General features: G+C 37.3%; 1 protein-coding gene across 9 annotated transcripts in view; it reads right to left on the bottom strand.

The window, feature by feature from the left end:
- NBEA (neurobeachin) overlaps positions 1-20,941 on the bottom strand; it is a 672,061-nt gene that overhangs the window by 252,853 nt on the left and 398,267 nt on the right. For all 9 annotated transcript variants that reach the window (XR_015138069.1, XM_086329378.1, XM_086329374.1 and 6 more), the window contains one exon: positions 3,090-3,214. Coding sequence is in view for 8 of the 9 variants with exons in the window: in XM_086329378.1 (XP_086185504.1) it covers positions 3,090-3,214 (125 nt within the window). In the remaining variant the exon portion in view is untranslated. The remainder of the gene's footprint in view (positions 1-3,089; positions 3,215-20,941) is intronic.

The raw sequence follows: 20,941 nt of genomic DNA on the forward strand, positions 1-20,941 counted from the left end.
CAAACAACTAATCTCAAAAATATACAAGCAACTCCTACAGCTCAACTCCAGAAAAATAAATGACCCAATCAAAAAATGGGCCAAAGAACTAAATAGACATTTCTCGAAAGAAGACATACAGATGGATAATAAACACATGAAAAGATGCTCAACATCACTCATTATCAGAGAAATGCAAATCAAAACCACTATGAGGTACCATTTCACACCAGTCAGAATGGCTGCCATCCAAAAGTCTACAAGCAATAAATGCTGGAGAGGGTGTGGAGAAAAGGGAACCCTCTTACACTGTTGGTGGGAATGCAAACTAGTACAGCCACTATGGAGAACAGTGTGGAGATTCCTTAAAAAACTGGAAATAGAACTGCCTTATGATCCAGCAATCCCACTGCTGGGCATACACACTGAGGAAACCAGAAGGGAAAGAGACACGTGTACCCCAATGTTCATCGCAGCACTGTTTATAATAGCCAGGACATGGAAGCAACCTAGATATCCATCAGCAGATGAATGGATAAGAAAGCTGTGGTGTATATACACAATGGAGTATTACTCAGCCATTAAAAAGAAAACATTTGAATCAGTTCTAATGAGGTGGATGAAACTGGAGCCTATTATACAGAGTGGAGTAAGCCAGAAAGAAAAACACCAATACAGTATACTAACGCATATATATGGAATTTAGAAAGATGGTAACAATAACCCTGTGTATGAGACAGCAAAAGAGACACTGATGTACAGAACAGTCTTATGGACTCTGTTGGAGAGGGAGAGGGTGGAATGATTTGGGAGAATGGCATTGAAACATGTGTAATATCATGTATGAAACGAGTTGCCAGTCCAGGTTCGATGCACGATACTGGATGCTTGGGGCTGGTGCACTGGGACGACCCAGAGGGATGGTATGGGGAGGGAGGTGGGAGGAGGGTTCAGGATGGGGAACACATGTATACCTGTGGCGGATCCATTTCGATATTTGGCAAAACTAATACAATACTGTAAAGTTTAAAAATAAAATAAAATTAAAAAAAATACATATTGTTTTCAGATGTTTCTAATTTCAAATGAGATGAATTCAACATGAATTGATGAAAATGCCTAAATGGATGTATATAAAATAAAGTTTTAAAAATTTTAAATTCATATTATAAAGCATGCAGTTTTAAGTAGATATTTTTAAGAATTTCTTTTGTAGGACATAAAGGTAACAACTCATTTTAAGTTGGTGTTAATTCCTTAGGTATCAGAATCCTTAGGTGATTTTTTTTTTTTGAGTTGATTAAAGAAATCACCTACAGTACAAGTCAACTATAATATATATATATTATATATATATATATATATATATGTTTTAGCACTGTCTCTCTTGTAGTTACTTTTACTGTATAGTATTATTTTAGGTATAATAGTTTTTGGGCTTCCCTGGTGGCTCAGACTATAAAGAATCTGCCTGCAGTGCAGAAGACTGGGGTTCAGTCTCTGGGTCAGGAAGGTCCCCTGGAGAAGGGAATGGCTACCCACTCCAGTATTCTTGCCTGGAGAATTCCATGGACAGAGGAGCCTGGAATCCTCACATATTTATTTTTGTTGTGATCCTCAGTAAACTATATCAATTCACAGACTATTTATACAGTAAATTTTCAAAGCTGTGTACATTTTCTATTAAGGTTACATATTTTCTCTATTTAATCTATCAGAACATGAATGGCATCCTCTGCTACATATTATTAAGGTAAATTTTAAAACACATGGCTCACTATTGTGTGTTGGTGTTGTTTTGTCACTATGTAAAGTTCAACTCTTTTGTGACTCCACAGACTGTAGCCCACCAGGCTTCTCTGGCCATGGGATTTTCCAGGCAAGAGTACCAGAGTGAGTTGCCATCTCCCACTCCAGGGGATGTTCTGAACCAGGGATAGAATCCTCGTCTTTACCACTGAGCCACCTGGGAAGCCCCATGGCTCACTTATTACTCTCAAATAAATTAAAAAAAAATAACAAAAATCAAGTGACTGTGAGAATAAAAATAGTTAATAACAAAAATATATGGACAGTATTCAATTACAGTATTTTCCAAGGGTATGTGGTTTATAAAACTGTGACATGATCAATCAAACTTAAATTTCTTAGACTATTTAAAATTAGGTGCACAGACAGAATAGCCCTATGTACACTTTTTGGTGGACAGAAATCTAAAGTATTTAGGTTTTTAAAATTAAATTTATTAATTTTAATTTTTATTAAATTACAAAAAATTTTGTAATTTAAAAAAATTGTATTTTTATTAAATTTTTATTTAATTACAAAAGCAGCATTTTTATTAAATTACAAAAAATATTTTGATATTTACTATTTTATTGCACATTTTATAAAGGACAATTTAGGATGCAAGTCTACTGTAGTGTGATAGCTCATGCTATCTTTAATATAGGATGGTATTTATCAAACTTTATTTGCAGTTGGAGGATTGTGAACTTACATGGGCATATGGAGGCATTATTTATTTTATTAGACTGAAAATGATAGAATAGAATAGGGTTAAAATAGAGAATGCCATATAGTGAGATTATTAATAAGATATTTAAATACTCAAGTATGTGCAGGTATATGTGTATATACATAACAGTACACATGTTTGTATATATTTTTCATGTATACTCACACAGTGTACATATGTACACATACCCACACAAATTATACATAAAAATATATAAATTTGAATACACAGTTACAATAGTAAATTTTTTAAGTGAAAAAAATCTGAAAGACCAAAGTTTGAAACATGCTGAAAAGGAAAATGACTCTACTCTTGTTTTAGGCTCTGTGAGAAGGTGGGGGGTAATAACCAATTATGTAAAGTCTTCCTAATCTATTACAAAGAAGCTGAAGAGTCTAACATACATCAAGTGGGAGAAATACTGGGTTAATTAAGTGTAACCTAAATGATGCTGCACAATAAAGTAGAATGTAACATTTTTGACTTACGACATGGAGAACCTGAAAAGGTGCTGAAAGAAAAAAGAACTATCAACCACAGAGAGTCACCTCACATGGAGGAGCATTCCAGTGTAAGAGGCACCGGTACTCACCGTACTCTATCGCAGCTTTGAGCAACGCTTCAGCATGAGTGGAGCCAAAGGCATTACGGACAAACCGTCTCCTTCGACGAAGATCATCTTCCCAGTAATCCAAACGCCAAAAATCATGCAATTGGCTAAGAATGGGAACATGAAAAATAAGAATGATTATTAATAATGATGTATAACTGGAAATACACTTTTTTAAGTTATATGAATTAACAGACTGTTTACACAAAAAAATTTAAAAGCTTTGCACACTTTCTTTTTATTAGGATTAAATATTATCTGGAGACCTGGGTTCAGTCTCTGGGTTGGGAAGATCCCCTGGAGAAGCAAAAGGTTATCCACTCCAGTATTCTGGCCTGGAGAGTTCCATGGACTGTATAGTCCATGGGGCTGCAAGGAGTCGGACATGACTGAGAAACTTTCACACGTTCAACCCCTCAAGAACGTGAATGGCATTATATATTATATATTATGGTAAATCTAACTCTTAATAACGAATACAATTAAATCTTTATTTCTTTAGTCTCATTGGAAAATTAATGTAACTTTTGAGATATTTCTGTTTTACAACTGCATTTGTATACTTATGTTTTCTCTGCAAATGAACAAACTTAAAACAGTAACATTCTCATATTTTAGGCATTATAACATTCAAGTCTGCTTTCCATACAATGTTCCTTCTTTTACTAAAAACATTAATCACTGGGAGTTTAGAACAAATGCAGCATCAAATTACAAGTATTAATGGCATAGTTTGCATTCTTTTACACTGTTTTTAACAAGGCTTGTAAATCACAGGATAGACCTCACTACAAATAGTTTGCAATTTAATGACCATGGTTTCTTAGTAACTGAATTAAGAACTATAAAATATTGCCCACTTGGATTTGGTGGAACAATGATTAAAATAATGTGCTGAAATATTCATTGAAATAATTCCCTACTGCCCACAGCAACCTAAGAAAAGTGCAATTTTATCCATTATTAATAATACTGAATTAGAGCTGCAAAAAGTTCCAGTATGTGGTAATTGTCTTGGTAAATTATTATTCTAATGCTCACAGAGTCCTTGGATGATTTTACAGCTTTCAGCTAATATAAACCATTAACAATCATGGCCATCATTGGGTAACACTGTCTAAACTATGTTATACTTTAAACCAATATTAAAAATCTACGTGATATTAGAGAAAACAACTGAAATATATTTGTTGTATATTGATGGAACATTTTACGATATCACTTTTAAGTTCAATTTAGTTTTGTAAACATTAGTGATAAATGCTGCTGCTTGAAAAGTCTGTTTCTCTCTGTATAATACTTGGAGACATACACTCAAAAGATAATATCAACATTCTGACTTTCCTGAGCATCACCACTCATAAAAACATATAAAATGCTTTCACAGAAGGTTCAATTTCAGTTTTTACTTTGATATTTTATTACACGAGAACACTGTGCTTGATTAAGGCAGAAACCATACAATTTGCTCATCATTATCTCTCTAGCACAATGTCTGGCACATACTATGATTTTAATAAGCATTCAATGAATTAATTTAAAACAATTTTTGTTACTTTGAAAACCTGCAGAAAATCATAGTCATTGAGAACAAAAATTTTACATTTTATGGCTATTTGATTTTTTCTATAACTTAATTGTAAAAGGACATATCAATATAAGGGATACATAAAAACATTAAAATTATAATCATTTAAAGTGTATTTTAATATACTTGTTTTTCTAAACATATTATTTTTCTGTCAAAATAAGGATTACCTGTTGATTAATTATTACAAATAGTGTACCTCTGTCATTAATTTAAAACAGGATAATTTCTTTCCCTACAAACGCAAATTAATTCTAATAGTTTGAGGAAGACCACTTGCTATACTGATTTTCCTTAAAAGTATGTTAAATTTAAGTAACCAATTTGATGTGCAGAAACCTGATATCTGATGTTTTCACCAGTTTCTAACCACAGACATACTTTCTTCTATTCGTGCAATTAAATGTAACTTAAAAATAAATTGGATTATACAAAACAAAAATAACAAAATTCTGAATGGAGCATGGAAGGCAGACAGGTTAAGGACCACAGGGCCTGAGAACAACAAAGTGGTGAGTTCCTCCCTGGTTTATTTTTTTTGTCTCAGATACCCTAGATTTAGAGGCAAAGAAGCTAGCAATCCAGACAGGACAACAGGTACAGAAACAAAAAAAAAAAAAAAAGGAAAAGCCCCATAAAAGCATGTTTCTCTAGCAGAAAGATGAAGAAAAGGGCATCCTAGGAAGACAGGAAACTTGATGACAATTGCTGTACTCCAACCAAACACCATAGAGAAGCTATGTTCCCCACAGACACACACTAGCAGAGGATGAGTGGAGAATGTAGATCTGAAACCTCATGATGGTCTAATGGGGTGCCCTCACATCCACACTGGGGTGGTGATATCAGAGAAAGTGAAAGAAGGAGCCAGGACTCTCATCTCTGCTGGTTGCTGACCAGGTGCCCCACCCTCAAGGGGTCAGTGGAGAACACGTGGAGAGCCTGCATTTCCTTCCCCTATGGACAGAATGAGGCATCCTTCTCCCTTTCCTACGGGATGGTATTGGAAGGAGGCACAGTAGAGTCAGGACTTCTACTACTAACGGAAAGCAATGAGGCTACCCCCCCAATAGTGGACAGCATGTGGGGAGCTGGAACTCCCACCCCTGGCAAGCAGTAATAAAGAGTTGCCCACTCCCTTGATGTCAGTGGAGGGGAAGTGGGGAACCTAGATTGCTATCTCCACCTGGTGGTGAAGAGGCTGTTCTCCCCACCTGCCCTGGTGGAGCGATGTAAGAGAAAGTCATCTAAAATAGAAGAGTTAAATGAGATAAAAATATCTCAGAAAATAATAACTTAAAACATGTTTCAATTTCAAATTACTTGTTATACCATGAATCTGGAAGATCTCAAATGGAATGTAAAAAAATCATCAATAGATGCCAATGCTGAGATGATAAGGATATTAGAATTTCCTGACAAGGATTTTAAACCAGCCATGATGAAAAAGGCTAGGCTTCAGTGAGCAATTAGGAACATACTTGAAAGAAAAAAACAGGGAAAGACTCAGCAAACAGTTCCAGCAAAATAAATAAATAAATAAAACATGATATAAAGAGGTACCAAATGGAAATTTAAGAACTATTAAATATAGTGAAAAAAATAAAAACCTTAGTAGATGGGTTTAACAGAAGAATGAAGGGGACAGAAGAAAAAAAATATTTAGTTAACCAGAAGATAGAACAATAGAAATTAACCAATCTGAATAGTAGAAAGTAAACAGACTGAAAAAAATTGAACAGCGCCTCAGAGATTTATGGATTACAACATCTAACATTTGGGTTATTGGAGTCCTGGAAGGAGATGAGAAAGAAAGCAGGACTAAAATAGAGTCTGAAGAAATAATGGCTCAGTACTTCCCAAATTTGAAAAAAAGAAAAACATAAATGTGCATAGATTTATGAAGCTGAGTGAACATAAGAAACACACAGAAGCACAGTAAACCCAAAGAAATATTTGCTAAGACATGCTATAATTAAAGTTCTGAAAAATAAGGACATAGGAAAATGTAAAAGGCAGCCAGAGAAAAATGACATCTCTTCCATAGAGGTAAAGCAATTAGAATGACAGCATATTTCACATTCAAAGCTATGGTGGTCAGGGGAAGTGTAAAATTTTTGCTATGTGCTAAAAGCAATGTCAACCCAGAATCCTACAAACAGTGAAAATATGCTTTAGGAATAAAGAAGAAATGAAAATATTTTCAGACAATGAAAAAGAATTTGTCAGTCTCAGAACTAGTCTAAAACAATGGCTAATGGCAATCATAAACACAGGGAAGCAAAAACAGGCTTTACTTTTCCTCAAGTGTTCTCAAAATTGAGAACACAATTTTGCTTTTGAAGCAAAAATTACAACACTGCCTGATGTGGCAGTTGTGCCTGAATTGTGTACAGAGGTAATGTTTAAAACAAATATAAATGAGGGAGGGTAAAGTGATGTAAGGGTTTCACTGATGGTTCAGCTGGTAAAGAACCTGCCTCCCAAAGCAGGAGACACAAAGAACGTGAGTTTCACCCCGAATCACGAAGATCTCCTGAAGGAAATGGCAACCAACTCCAGTATTCTTGACTGGAGAATTTCACGGACAGAGGAGCCTGGTGAGCTACAGATCATGGGGTTGCAAAGAGTATGATATAACTGAGTGCACACACACACACACACACACACACACACAGGTAAAAATTTCTATACTTCACTTGGATTTGTAAAATGACACCACAAGTAGACTGTGATGAGCTATGTAGATAGAATGTAATAATTAGAGCAACCTAATTATTGAGCTATGGATGGAGGTTCATGACATTATACAGGTGACAGGGATTAAGACCATCCCCAAGAAAAAGAAATGCAAAAAAGCAAAATGGCTGTCTGAGGAGGCCTTACAAACAGCTGTGAAAAGAAGAAAAGTGAAAAGCAAAGGAGAAAAGGAAAGATATACTCATTTGAATGCAGAGTTCCAAAGAATAGCAAGGAGAAATAAGAAAGCCTTCCTCAGTGATCAATGCAAAGAAATAGAGGAAAACAATAGAATGGGAAAGACTAGAGAGCTCTTTAAGAAAATTAGAGATACCAAGGGAACATTTCATGCAAAGATGGGTTCAATAAAGGAGGGAAATGGTATGGACCTAACAGACGCAGAAGATATTAAGAAGAGGTGGCAAGAATACACAGAAGAACTGTACAAAAAAGTTCTTCATGATCCAGATAATCACGATGGTGTGATCACTCACCTAGAGCCAGACATCCTGGAATGTGAAGTCAACTGGGCCTTAGGAAGCACCACTATGAACAAAGCTAGTGGAGGTGATGGAATTCCAGTTGAGCTATTTCAAATCCTGAAAGATGATGCTGTGAAAGTGCTGCACTCAATATGCCAGCAAATGTGGAAAACTCAGCAGTGGCCACAGGACTGAAAAAGGTCAGTTTTCATCCCATTCCCAAAGAAAGGCAATGCCAAAGAATGTTCAAACTACCACACAATTGCACTTATCTCACACTCTAGTAAAGTAACACTCAAAATTCTCCAACCCAAGCTTCAACAATATGTGAACTGTGAACTTCCAGATGTTCAAGCTGGTTTTAGAAAAGACAGAGGAATCAGAGATCAAATTGCCCACATCTGCTGGATCATCAAAAAAGCAAGAGAGTTCCAGAAAAACATTTATTCCTGTTTTATTGACTATGCCAAAGCCTTTGACTGTGTGGATCACAATAAACTGTGCAAAATTCTTAAAGAGATGGGAATACCAGACCACCTGACCTGCCTCTTGAGAAATGTGTATGCACGTCAACAAGCAACAGTTAGAACTGGACATGGAACAACGCACTGGTTCCAAATAGGAAAAGCAGTAGGTCAAGGCTGTATATTGTCACCCTGCTTATTTAACTTATATGCAGAGTACTGCATGAGAAATGCTGGGCTGGAGGAAGCACAAGCTGGAATCAAGACTGCCAGGAGAAATATCAATCACCTCAGATACACAGATGACACCACCCTTATGGCAGAAAGTGAAGAAGAACTAAAGAGCCTCTTGATGAAAGTGAAAGAGGAGAGGGAAAAAGTTGGCTTAAAGCTCAACATTCAGAAAACGAAGATCATGGCATCTGGTTCCACCACTTCATCATAAACAGATAGGGAAACAATGGAAACAGTGTCAGACTTTATTTTTGGGGGCTCCAAAATCACTGCAGATGGTGACTGCAGCCATGAAATTAAAAGATGCTTACTCCTTGGAAGGAAAGTTATGACCAACCTAGATAGCATATTAAAAAGCAGAGACATTACTTTATCAACAGAGGTCCGTCTCGTTAAGGCTATGGTTTTTCCTGTAGTCATGTATGGATGTGAGAGTTGGACTATAAAGAAAGCTGAGCGCTGAAACATTGATGCTTTGGAACTGTGGTGTTGTAGAAGACAAGAGTCTTTTGGACTGCAAAGAGATCCAACAAGTCCATCCTAAAGGAGATCAATCCTGAGTGTTCATTGGAAGGACTGAGTTGAAGCTGAAATTCAAATATTTTGGCCACCTGATATGAAGAGCTGACTCATTTGAAAAGACCCTGATGCTGGGAAAGATTGAAGATTGGAGGAGAAGGGGACAACAGAGGATGAGATGATTGAATGGCATCACCAACTCAATGTAGGTGAGTTTGAGTAGACTCTGGGTGTTGATGATGACCAGGGAGGCCTGGCGTGCTGTGGTCCATGGGGTCGCAAAGAGTCGGACACGACTGAGAGACCAACTGAACTGAACTGAATTATTGAGCAACCTAATTAGAGCAACACTAAAAAGCTATACAAAGACATATGTTAAAAATGACTATAGCTAATGAACTATCAGAAAGAGAAATTAAGAAAAACCCCATTCACAACTATGTCAAAAAGAATACCTAGGAATAAAATTAACCAAAGAGGTGAAAGACCTGTATGATGAAAACAAAGACACTGAAGAAAGAAATTGAAGTAGAGACAAAAAAAATATTATATTCCATGCTCACAGATTGAAAGAATTGATTTTGTTGAAATGTTCCTATTATCCAAAGCAATCTACAGATTCAATGCAATCTCTATCAAAATTACAATGGTATTTTGCACAAAAATAGAACATAGAATCCTAAGATTTGTATGGAACCACAAATGGCCCAAATAGACAAAGCAATCCTGAGAGAGAGATCGCAAAGCTGGAAGTGTCATGCTTCCTGACTTCAAACTATATTACAAAGCTATACGAACCAAGACAGTATGATATTGAGATAAAAACAGACACACAGCTTAATGAAACAGAATAGAGAGCCCAGAAATAAATCGACATATTTTTTTATCTCAGTTAATTTATGGCCAAGGAGACAATACACAATGGAAAAAAGACAGTCTCTATGAAAAATGGTGCTGGGAGAACTGAACAGCCATATGCAAAAGAAAGCTAGACCAACCTTACATGATACATGAAAATTAACTAAAAATGAGTCAAAGGCTTTAAAACGTAAGACCTGAAACCATAAAACTCTTAGAAGGAAACACAGGCAGTAAGGTCCTTGATATCTGTCTTGGCAATGAGTTTCTGAATTTGATATCAAAAGATCCCTTGCTGGCACTAGTGGTAAAGAACTTGCCTGCCAGTGTAGAAGACATAAGAGACATGGGTTTGATCCCTGGGTCAGGGAGATCCCCTGGAGAAAGACAAGGCAACCCACTCCAGTATTCTTGCCTAGAGAATCCTCACAGACAGGGGAGACTGGAGGGCTGCAGTTCATAGGGTCAGAAAGAGTTGGATACGACTGAAGTGACTTAGCACACATCGAAAGCAAAGGCAATGATAAAAACAAACAAGTGGAACTAAATCAAACTAAAAAGTTTCTGCATAGAAAAAAATCAATAAAATGAAAAGGCAGCCTACCAAATCAGAAAAAATACTAGGGAACCATATTTCTATATCTGATGAGAGGTTAATATCCAAAATGTATCATGAACTTGTAAAACAAAACAACAAAAACACCAAACAACCTGATTGAAAAATGGGCAGAGGATCTGAATAGACCATAATAATAAAAACGTTTTCATCTGTAATTTCTAAAATCTATTATCTTTTTTTTTCTTTTTTTTGAGGGAAGTGGGAATTGAGAAAATTCAGGTATTTATTCTCTGATTTGTTCTTCTGGTATTTTCCCTATTTTCTGTGTGGAAATTATCTTGATATTACTGAGAGTCCGGTCTTTGATCATTTGCAGGATTTTCAATATTTGAACAGACATAAACTCTTTAAAAAACCCCAAAGTTCTGTTTCCTTTGAATCATGCTTGTTTTTCTGTTTATAATTTAAAGATAGTGTGAGTACAAGACAGGTATTGAGAGTTGTGCTTTCAACTCTGAGCAAACAGTATCATCCATTAAAATGAATATTCACTTATTTTGTTCTCTCCTTTCTTCAATGTTTTCATTCAAAAATATATTTACTGAGTACTTATCCTGTATTAGGCAATGTTCTTGGTGTTGAAGATATATTTTAGCAGATTAATATGTATAAGATATATTCCTTTCCTTTTATTCTCACTCATGTTATTCATCCTGCTTTCCCACTGAAATTGACTATGTATTATTGACGCTTTAACTAAATCACTCCTCTACCACACCTCTTATTTAATATTTCAACAGATGCATTTAGCTATATTCTTCTGTAACACGTGAACTATTCCAGGAAAAAAGATAATAGAGACTACTCTAATTTTTAAATTTTTAATTCAAATTTTAAAATTTTAATTAAAACATAATTAACTTAAAAAAATTAACTTTAAAACTACTCTAAGTTTTCAGTAAGTTTTAACCCTAGATGTGATTAATAATTTGCAAGCACCATCAAAAATTTTTACTCTGTGATGTACCTATTTAGGTGACTAAATTTTGAGTACTCTAAGAGATTCTTTTAATACCTTACATAAGGTCAACAAGCACTTCTCTTCTTGAAGGAGCGCTCATTTAGACTTCCTGCACTTGGAGAGCAGTCAGGTGGACACACAGCGGACCCACCGTGCCATCGCTCTCATGGTTGTGCAGGTAGTCATGCTGCACTGAAATTTCACTTGTATGTGCAAGTTTATAGCAGCTATGAGCTCATGTGTGAAAGCTCTAATGATGTCAGCTGGGAGGATGAATGTGCTATCATACGTACTATTTCCCAACATTTATATATTTTGGTCCTTAAAGCTTGGTTTTGCCTTTCAAGGCTGACTGTAGAAACACTGAGCATTATATATACATTTTATTCATGATTGTGATTTTACAAGTATAGTACATAATTGCCAGAAAAGAGGAGTAATTAACGAAGGGAAGAGCCAGTAACTAACGAAGGGAAGATTCCCAGTTAGGTTGTATTATGATAATTAACGTCACTATCAATGTAACACTGTTCACTAATTGGAATTTGGTGTTATTTTAGCACAAACAGGGTTCAGGAAGCATCACTTTTCTCCAGGAAATTTCTGATAGTTATATTTTAGACTTATTAGAATGCACTCAATCTTCTTAAAAAGGATATCCCCCCTCCCCATCCCCGACCCCGGCCAGGAATCAATCACCTTCGTAAGCTAGGAGGAAAAATGAATTTACCTGGTGAGGCATAATTGAACAGTTAATTGGTTACTTGATATTTGATAACAAAAACTATCCAGCGGAGCAGACAAAAGAGTAAAAGGAACAAAAGAATACTTTGCTAAACATACACACAAAATACAGTCAGAACTGAATTTTGGCTTGGCTAGAGAATTGGTGGTGATCACTTGAGCTCAAGGTTTCTGGGCATGACCTAATTCTGTCAAGATCGACCAAAAACACAACTGCTAACAGACTAATAGTTAAAAATTGTTATCCTTTCCTCCTCCAAACACACTGTAGATGGCATTCCTCCATCTGTTTGGAAATAAAATGTCAGATGTGAGTCACTTCCAGACAAAAGTTTTAAGAGTCAGTGGGAATTTATTGTGTTCCCCTCCCTTTGTTGTAGCCAACAAGGAAACAAGCACTGATGTGGAGTCTCCATCATTTTCCATCCTTGAGTGACTTCAATGTGCAAAGCTTCCCTATTGTCCCAGGCTGAACATGTAGCATGAAGGAGAAATAAACCTTAATTGTGTTGAACTGAGATTTGAAGGTCCTATGTCACTGTTATCTAACTCCAGAACTGAGTAAGCTCCTAGAATAATAATACTTACAGAAGGGCCAGTATTTACTGAGAGATTAGGTATTCCAGGTACTTTTCTAAGTATTGTGTATGCATTAAGTCATTTACTCTCCATAAATTCCGAACATTTTACAAGAAATGGAGGTGCAGAAAGCTGAATGGAGCGCCCAAGATTAAGCAACCAGTAGGTGGCAGAAGTATCTGTCCTCACCCCAGCTGACTTCTTAGCTTACACCACACTGCCTCTAACAGTAGAGAGAGCAACCAAGAAATGAACTATCTTGAGGCTATTACTCTGAAAGTAATGTCCGACTTCTGTCGTGTCCGACTCTGTGCGACCCCATGGACCGTAGCCCACTAGGCTCCTCTGTCCATGGGATTCTCTAGGTAAGAATACTGGAGTGGGTTCCATTTCCTTCTCCATAGATGAATATAAAGACATGATTCCTATCTTTGTGCAGTTTGTAGTCCATTTCATAATGCAAATAAATTTATAAGTTTTTTTTTTTTGTAAGTGTTAAAAAGGAAAGAGATGAGATAAATTCTCTTTAATAAAAATGGGGGAAACAATTTACTGTATAAATGGATGTGCCAGTACACAAGCATGACTATGCCAATGAAACATGATAACAAAGTATGTTGGAAAAACAAATTCTGTATTTATTGGCACTTAGTCCTCCTCCGTAAGAAAAATCATCACCCTTTTATTTAACATGTCTGGTGTGCTATTGAGTTAATTCCTAGTGATCTACACTACATCAATGTTATGTGTGTGTACACACATACACTCTAAAGTATAAATCAACATAGATAAATTTGACCTATGTCTAGCTGTTAGTACTGTTCTGAATCTCCTATGTATTACTAAGCACTTCTCCCAAAGTTTCATTTCTCTGACACTTTTACATCCTCTCTGACCTGAGGCTGTGTATTATATTTGGTGATTTAAATGACAAAGTGATTGGTGATACTTCTAAAAAATGCATCCTTCCTGTCTTTGAAAAGTGTACCCTCGCATCCTGACACTGTAAAGTCAGTATACAAAGCCAAATCCTAGACTTTGGTCCAGGGTTTTCAAGCCAGGCTAGTTTGTTCCCTCTCCCTGCATTACTGAACCTGAAAAGAAAGACAGGATTCCAAATACATCACGGGGGATGCATTCCAACGTCTGTCCATGTCATTTGTTCCCATGCATACCAGTGGGGAGTAGTTACTGTGAATGATGATTTTTGAGACACTCTCTGAAACATTTTGGATTCACAGAGAGGGAGACAGTGACTGATGAATGTATGTGAATTAAACCAGGCTTCCAATTAAATTTAATGAAGCTTTAAATGAAAAAAAAAAAAAAGTGAATACTATTAACCTGGTTGGGAAGATTACCTGGAGTAGGAAATGGCAACCTGCTTCAGTCTTCTTGCCTGGAAAATTTCATGGACAGAGGAGCCCGGTGGGCTACAGTCCATGGGGTCGCAAAGAGTCAGACACAACTGTGCAGCTGAGCATGCACACACATGTAGATTGCACAAGCCATACTTAATAATGAGAAAAGCCTTGTTAGCAGCCAAATCGAATACCTTAAAGGCATGAAGAAGAAAGTGGGTAGGAAAGTCAACTTTTTGCTTAAAATTTTGTTTCCATTACAGGTTTCTTACTTTAATCAGAGTTAAGTCTAACTTTCTCTTAATGTTGCTACTCTTCAGGATGGTTCCATGGTAGCTTATGCTACCCTCTCCCTTCCATTTCCACTGTATTGTTTACTGCAGTGACAATCTGTTGAACTTCTTTTCATCTTGTTTGCTCCTAATTTACATTTTTAATAAAAAAAAGAAAAAGGTAGTATCATTTGGTTATAGTATAACAGTATAATCTTAGTCCTAGTGCATGAAAAGTAAAAGCTTTCAGCACAAAATACACTGCACAAGAAAACCCTTAGTTTATTCAAGGTGACCTTTGAAAAGCCACAGTGATGTCGCCCAGTAATTTTAAAGAGATATATTTATACTGTAAATTTGAAGGTAGACAGATATCTATTTGATAAAGGGCAGAACAAATCATTCAAGAAAATATCACTCTGTCCTTAAAGTAATTAATCATATCTGATGGCTTATATTTCTTTATTATTTATTATTGTTGAATGAAAAGTCTTCTAATTGAGTACTGTATGTTTTAATTGATTCTCTAATTTGCATTTTGCTTTCTTCAGGGAAAGCAGTTTTTTTGAGGACAAAAATGTTATCCTTTTGCTTTTCAGGTGCACCAACGCTCCTTATGAGCCTGTTTTTTCGGTATTGTAAGGAATACAGTGGTTTTGAGTCTTTAAGGGATAGTTTTCCATGTGAAAATGAGATGAGAAAAATAAGCCCATAAGCATCTGGTCAGGTTGTCTGTAATTTTGGAAGACACGAGAGCAGCTACTTTAGGTGTGGTGTCCAAGAAATTGGGCTCAATTCTTACAAAATACTTATTTACAATGTTTGTAAATTCTGAATCTCCACTAAAGGAAGAGGAACAAATACAGCTGTCGAGTATCTAGCAGAGAGTTAGAGCTGGTTCTTGAGCTTTCTGTAACCAAAAGCTGAAGATGAAGGGCCTCCCCATTGGAGTCTTATTAACTCCTTTCCTGTAAGGGTTACCTTTACCAACGAGGTCGACCGGGTGAGATCAGAAGAGGTGTTCAGTTCAGTTGCAGAGTTGTGTCTGACTCTTTGCGACCCCATGAACTGTAGCACACCAGGCTTCCCTGTCAATCATCAACTTCCAGAGCCTACTCAAATTCACGTCCATTGCGTCAGTGATGCCATCCAACCATCTCATCCTCTGTCACCTGCTTCTCTTCCACCTTCAGTCTTTCCCAGCATCAGGATCTTTTCCAATGAGTCAGTTCTTCACATTAGGTGGCCACAGTATTGGAGTTTCAGCTTCAGCATCAGTCCTTCCAATGAATATTCAGGACTGATTTCCTTTAAGATGGACTGGTTTGATCCCTTTCAGCCCAAGGGACACTCAAGAGTCTTCTCCAACACCACACTTCAAAAGCATCAATTCTTCTGCACTCAGCTTTCTTTATAGTCCAACTCTCACATCCATACATGACTATTGGAAAAACCATACCTTTGACCTGGCAGACCTTTGTTGGTAAAGTAATGTCTCTGCTTTTTAATATGTTGTCTAGGTTGGTCATAGCTTTTCTTCCAAGGAGAAAGTGTCTTTTAACTTCATGGCTGCAGTCACCATCTGCAGTGATTTTGGAGCCCGAGAAAATAGTCTCTCATTGTTTCCCCATCTAGTTGCCATGAAGTGATGGGACCGGATGCCATGATCTTACTTTTTGAATGTTGAGTTTTAAGCCAACTTTTTCACTCTCCTCTTTCACTTTCATCAAGAGGCTCTTTAGTTCTTCTTCACTTTCTGCCATAAAGGTGGTGCCATCTGGGTATCTGAGGTTATTGATATTTCTCCTGGCAATCTTGATTCCAGCTTGTGCTTCATCCAGCCTGGAATTTTGCATGGTGTACTCTGCATATAAGTTAAATAAGCAGGGTGACAATATACAGCCTTGACGTACTCCTTTCCTGATCTGGAACCAGTCAGTTGTTCCACGTCCAGTTCCAACTGTTGCTTCTTAACCTGCATACAGATTTCTCAGGAGGAAGGTAAGGTGGTCTGGTATTCCCATCTCTTTAAGAATTTCCCACAGTTTGCTGTGATCCACACAGTCAAAGGCTTTGGTGTAGTCAATAAAGTAAAAGTAGATGTTTTTTGGAACTCTCTTGCTTTTTCGATGATCCAACGGATGTTGGCAATTTGATCTCTGGTTCCTCTGCCTTTTCTAAATCCAGCTTGAACATCTGGAAGTTCATGGTTCATATACTGTTGAAGCCTGGCTTGGAGAATTTTGAGGATTACTTTGCTAGTGTGTGAGATAAGTGAAATTTTGCAGGAGTCTGAATAATCTTTGGCATTGCCCTTCTTTGGGACTGGAATGAAAACTGACCTTTTCCAGTCCTGTGGCCACTGCTGAGTTTTCCACATTTGCTGGCATATTGAGTACAGCACTTTTACAGCATCATCTTTTAGGATTTGAAATAGCTCAACTGGAATACCATCACCTCCACTAGCTTTGCTCGTAGTGATACTTCCAAAGGCCTACTTGACTTTGCACTCCAGGATGTCTGGCTCTAGGTGAGTGATCACACCATCATGGTTATCTGGGTCATGAAGCTCTTTCTGTGTATTCTTGCCACCTCTTCTTAATATCTTCTGCTTCTGTTAGGTCCATACCATTTCTGTCCTTTATTGTATCCGTCTTTGCATGAAATGTTCCCTTGGTGGCTCTAATATTCTTGAAGAGCTCTCTAGTCTTTCCCATTCTATTGTTTTCCTCTATTTCTTTGCACTGATCACCGAGGAAGGCTTTCTTATCTCTCCTTGTTATTCTCTGGAACTCTGCTTTCAGATGCATATATCTTTCCTTTTCTCCTTTGCCTTTACCTTCTCTTCTTTTCTCAGCTCTTTGTAAGGCTTCCTCAGACAATCATTTTATCTTTTTTCATTTCTTTTTCTTGGGGATGTTCTTGATCACTGCCTCCTGTACAATGTCATGAACCTCTATCCATAGTTCTTCAGGCACTCTATCAGATCTAATCTCTTGAATCTATTTGTCACTTCTACTGTAAAATAGTAAGGGATTTGATTTAGGTCATACCTAAATGGTCTATTGGTTTTCCCTACTTTCTTTAAGTCTGAATTTGGCAATAAGGAGTTCATGATCTGAGCTCAGAGGCAGAGAGGCAGGCTTGCGACAGCCAGAGCTGGAGGGCAAGGGGTTGTTACAATCTCAGCCCCAGAGCCAGCATCTTCCACTAAACTGAGAGCAGGGTCCCAGCTGCTAACCACAGATTCCTGAGATCCTGGATGATTGACATCCACCAGGAGGGTCGCAGCCTGAGATCAGCTATCCAGAGGAGACACACGGCACACCCGGGAAACTAAGTGGCCGGGACTGGGGATGCGATTAAAATGCACGGTACACCTAGGACAGTGTGCTCACCAAAAACTTGGTCGCCTGAGCTGCTCAGACCTGGGAAGGGCACAAAACGCATGCCCAACCCACAGAGACTGAGCCAGAACTGTGTCTGAGTGTCTCTTGTGGTGGTTTGGGTCAGCAGTGGCCTGCCACAGGGGCCCTGGGTACAGCAGACCTAGGTATGGCATAAGCCCTCTTGGAGGAGATCGTGATTAACCCCTCCATAGAACCACCAGAACTTACAGAGGACTGTGGAAACAGTCTCTTGGAGGGCACAAACAAAACCTTGGGGGAACCAGGACCCAAGAGAAAGGAGCAGTGACCCCACAAGAAACTGACCCAGACATGCCCATGAGTGTCCAGGAGTCTCTGGCAGAGGTGTGGGTCAGCACTGGCCTGATTGAGGGTCGGAGTCACTGAGTGCAGCAGTGCCTGCATGAGACCTTTTGAAGGAGGTCCTCATTATCTTCATTACCTCCACCATAGTTTGGCCTCAGGTCAAGCAACAGGGAGGGAACACAACCCCATCCATCACCAGAAAATTGGATTAATGATTTACTGAACCTGGCCCCACCTATCAGAACAAGACCCAGTTTCCCCCTCAGTCAGTCTCTCCCATCAGGAAGCTTCCATAAGCCTCTTATACTTCTCCATCAGAGGGCAGACAGACTGAAAACCACAATCCCAGAAAACTATCCAAACTGATCACATGTACCACAGCCTTGTCTAACTCAATGAAACTATGAGCCATGCCGTGTGGGGCTACCCAAGACAAACAGGTCATTTTGGAGTGTTCTGAGAAAACGTGGTCAACTGAAGAAGGGAATGGCAAACCACTTGAGTATTCTTGCCTTGAGAACCCCATGAACAGTATGAAAGGGCAAAAAGGTATGGCACTAAGATGAATTCCCCAGGTCAGTAGATGCCTAATATGCTACTACTGGAGGAGTAGAGAGATAATTCCAGAAAGAATGAAGAGACGGAGCCAAAGCAAAAACAACAACCAGTTGTGGATGTCATGGGTGATGGAAGTAAAGTCCGATGCTGTAAAGAGCAATATTGCATAGGAACCTGGAATGTTAGGTCCATGAACCAAGGCAAATTGGAAGTGGTCAAACAGGAGATGGCAAGAGTGAACATCAACATTTTAGGAATCACTGAACTAAAATGGACTGGAATGGGTGAATTTAACTCAGATGACCATTATATCTACTACTGTGGGCAAGAATCCCTTAGAAGAAATGGAGTAGCCATCATAGCCAACAGAAGAGGCGTGGTTCCAGCAAATAAGTGGAAAGCTTTTATGAAAAAATAGTTTAAAGGACATCTTCACTTTTATAACTTTCGCTTTCTATACCTTTTCACTTTATTCACATTTGTTAAAAAATAGTGGTTCCAACATCATGAACAATTAAATAAGGAGGCAGGACTGGAGAGTAGAGAAATCAGTTCCAAAAAGAAAAAAAACAAAAAAGAACTTTATTCAATGAGCTCTCTGGGACACACATGATTAGCAAATCGGGTGAACTGAATTTTCACTCTTTGTCTTTGCTTCTTTAACCAACTTTTTTCTGACTCATTCTGTATTTATTACTTATTTTTGGGCAATAGCATACAAGCTTTTTGGTGCATCTTTCCACTCCTTTACGAATTTTCTTCCTTTTTCAGTAGAGCTAGCCTCAATTTAAAGAAACCTTAGGGCAGAAATAATTACTTTTATCTTAATTAGGCAAAGTGTAAAGTTACTTATGAAACATTTAATTCTATAAAGCAATTATCCCACTTGAAGAAAGGAGATATTCTTTCATCTTAATAATTACTGCTGTGGTGGATAGGCTTAAATTTTAGAAATAATTAAAAATTATGTCCCATAAGACTTCAGAAATTGATCACTATAAGAAATTACACAGGAAAGAATTTGCTTAACTTCGAGGAAATTCTTATGCTAAACTGTACAATTTTCAATTATCTTTAAAATTATATCTATTACTGCAAAGTAAATGTTTTCAATAACATAAAAAATTTCATATAAATGATATATTAGTTACATAACACTTACATGCCTGATATTATTTAAAATGAAGTTTATGATTTCACTGTTACATTTTCTAAATCATGGTTCATTTATAAAATGGGGATAAATAAATCTACTTTATAGAATTGTTGCAAGGAAGGCATTTAGCGTTTGGCCCTATGCATGGTACACAGAAGTAAGCAGCAGTAGCAGGAGGCAGAATAGTTAGAAATAATTTCAAATCCAGCCTTGCCTCTCACTTAGGTAAATGACAGCTTGTCTTGAGTATTAGTTTCTTATCTATGTGGGAGTAATAGTTCTCATTAAAGCTCTTTGTTCAGTGCTTGCTACAAGTCCACCAATAAATAATAATTATATCAGCTCTTATACAAATTGGATACAGTTATGTATTTCTATTAAACAAGTTTGCCAGAAATTCAGATGTATTTTTGAAAGGTCTAGCATTTTTTAATCCAACACCTAACTGTAGTGACAGTTATGCAGAAGTAATAAACCTTTTATCATCCTCTGCAGGGTCCCTGGAGTGTTCCTCTTTCCAATATCATCACCCATACTGCATTATCTAGAACCTTGGTTTCCCTCAGAGTGTCCCCCAAACCTGTGCTGTTCATTCCTAGTCATACGCTTTTCTTTTCATTTAAATGTACATGCTCATACAATTAGCAATTAATTGTGCATTATTCTTTGCGATGTTTCGCATCGTTTTGTATCATATGCCATTATTTTCCAGAACAGTCTTGCTTGTAAATTTGGCAATTAAATATTTGACAGTATTCTGGTAGATCTCAACTTTTCATTTCTTCGTGTATTTATACCTCGACTCTCCTACTAGACTGTAAACAGCAAGACACCAGTTTCTAATTTACACAGCTTCACAAGTCTACGGTACTTCAGAAGAGTTTGCAAATAATAGGTAAGAAATAATGCTTGTTAATTTAATTGTTCCCTCATGGTGTTTTCATGTAATAAAATTAGATTTAACTTAATTTTTCTAAATTTTTATTT

Source organism: Bos grunniens, chromosome 12 (genome assembly GCF_055505025.1).
Source record: "Bos grunniens cultivar Pamir isolate PY7600 chromosome 12, Bosgru_T2T1.0, whole genome shotgun sequence".
NCBI lineage: Eukaryota > Metazoa > Chordata > Mammalia > Artiodactyla > Bovidae > Bos > Bos grunniens.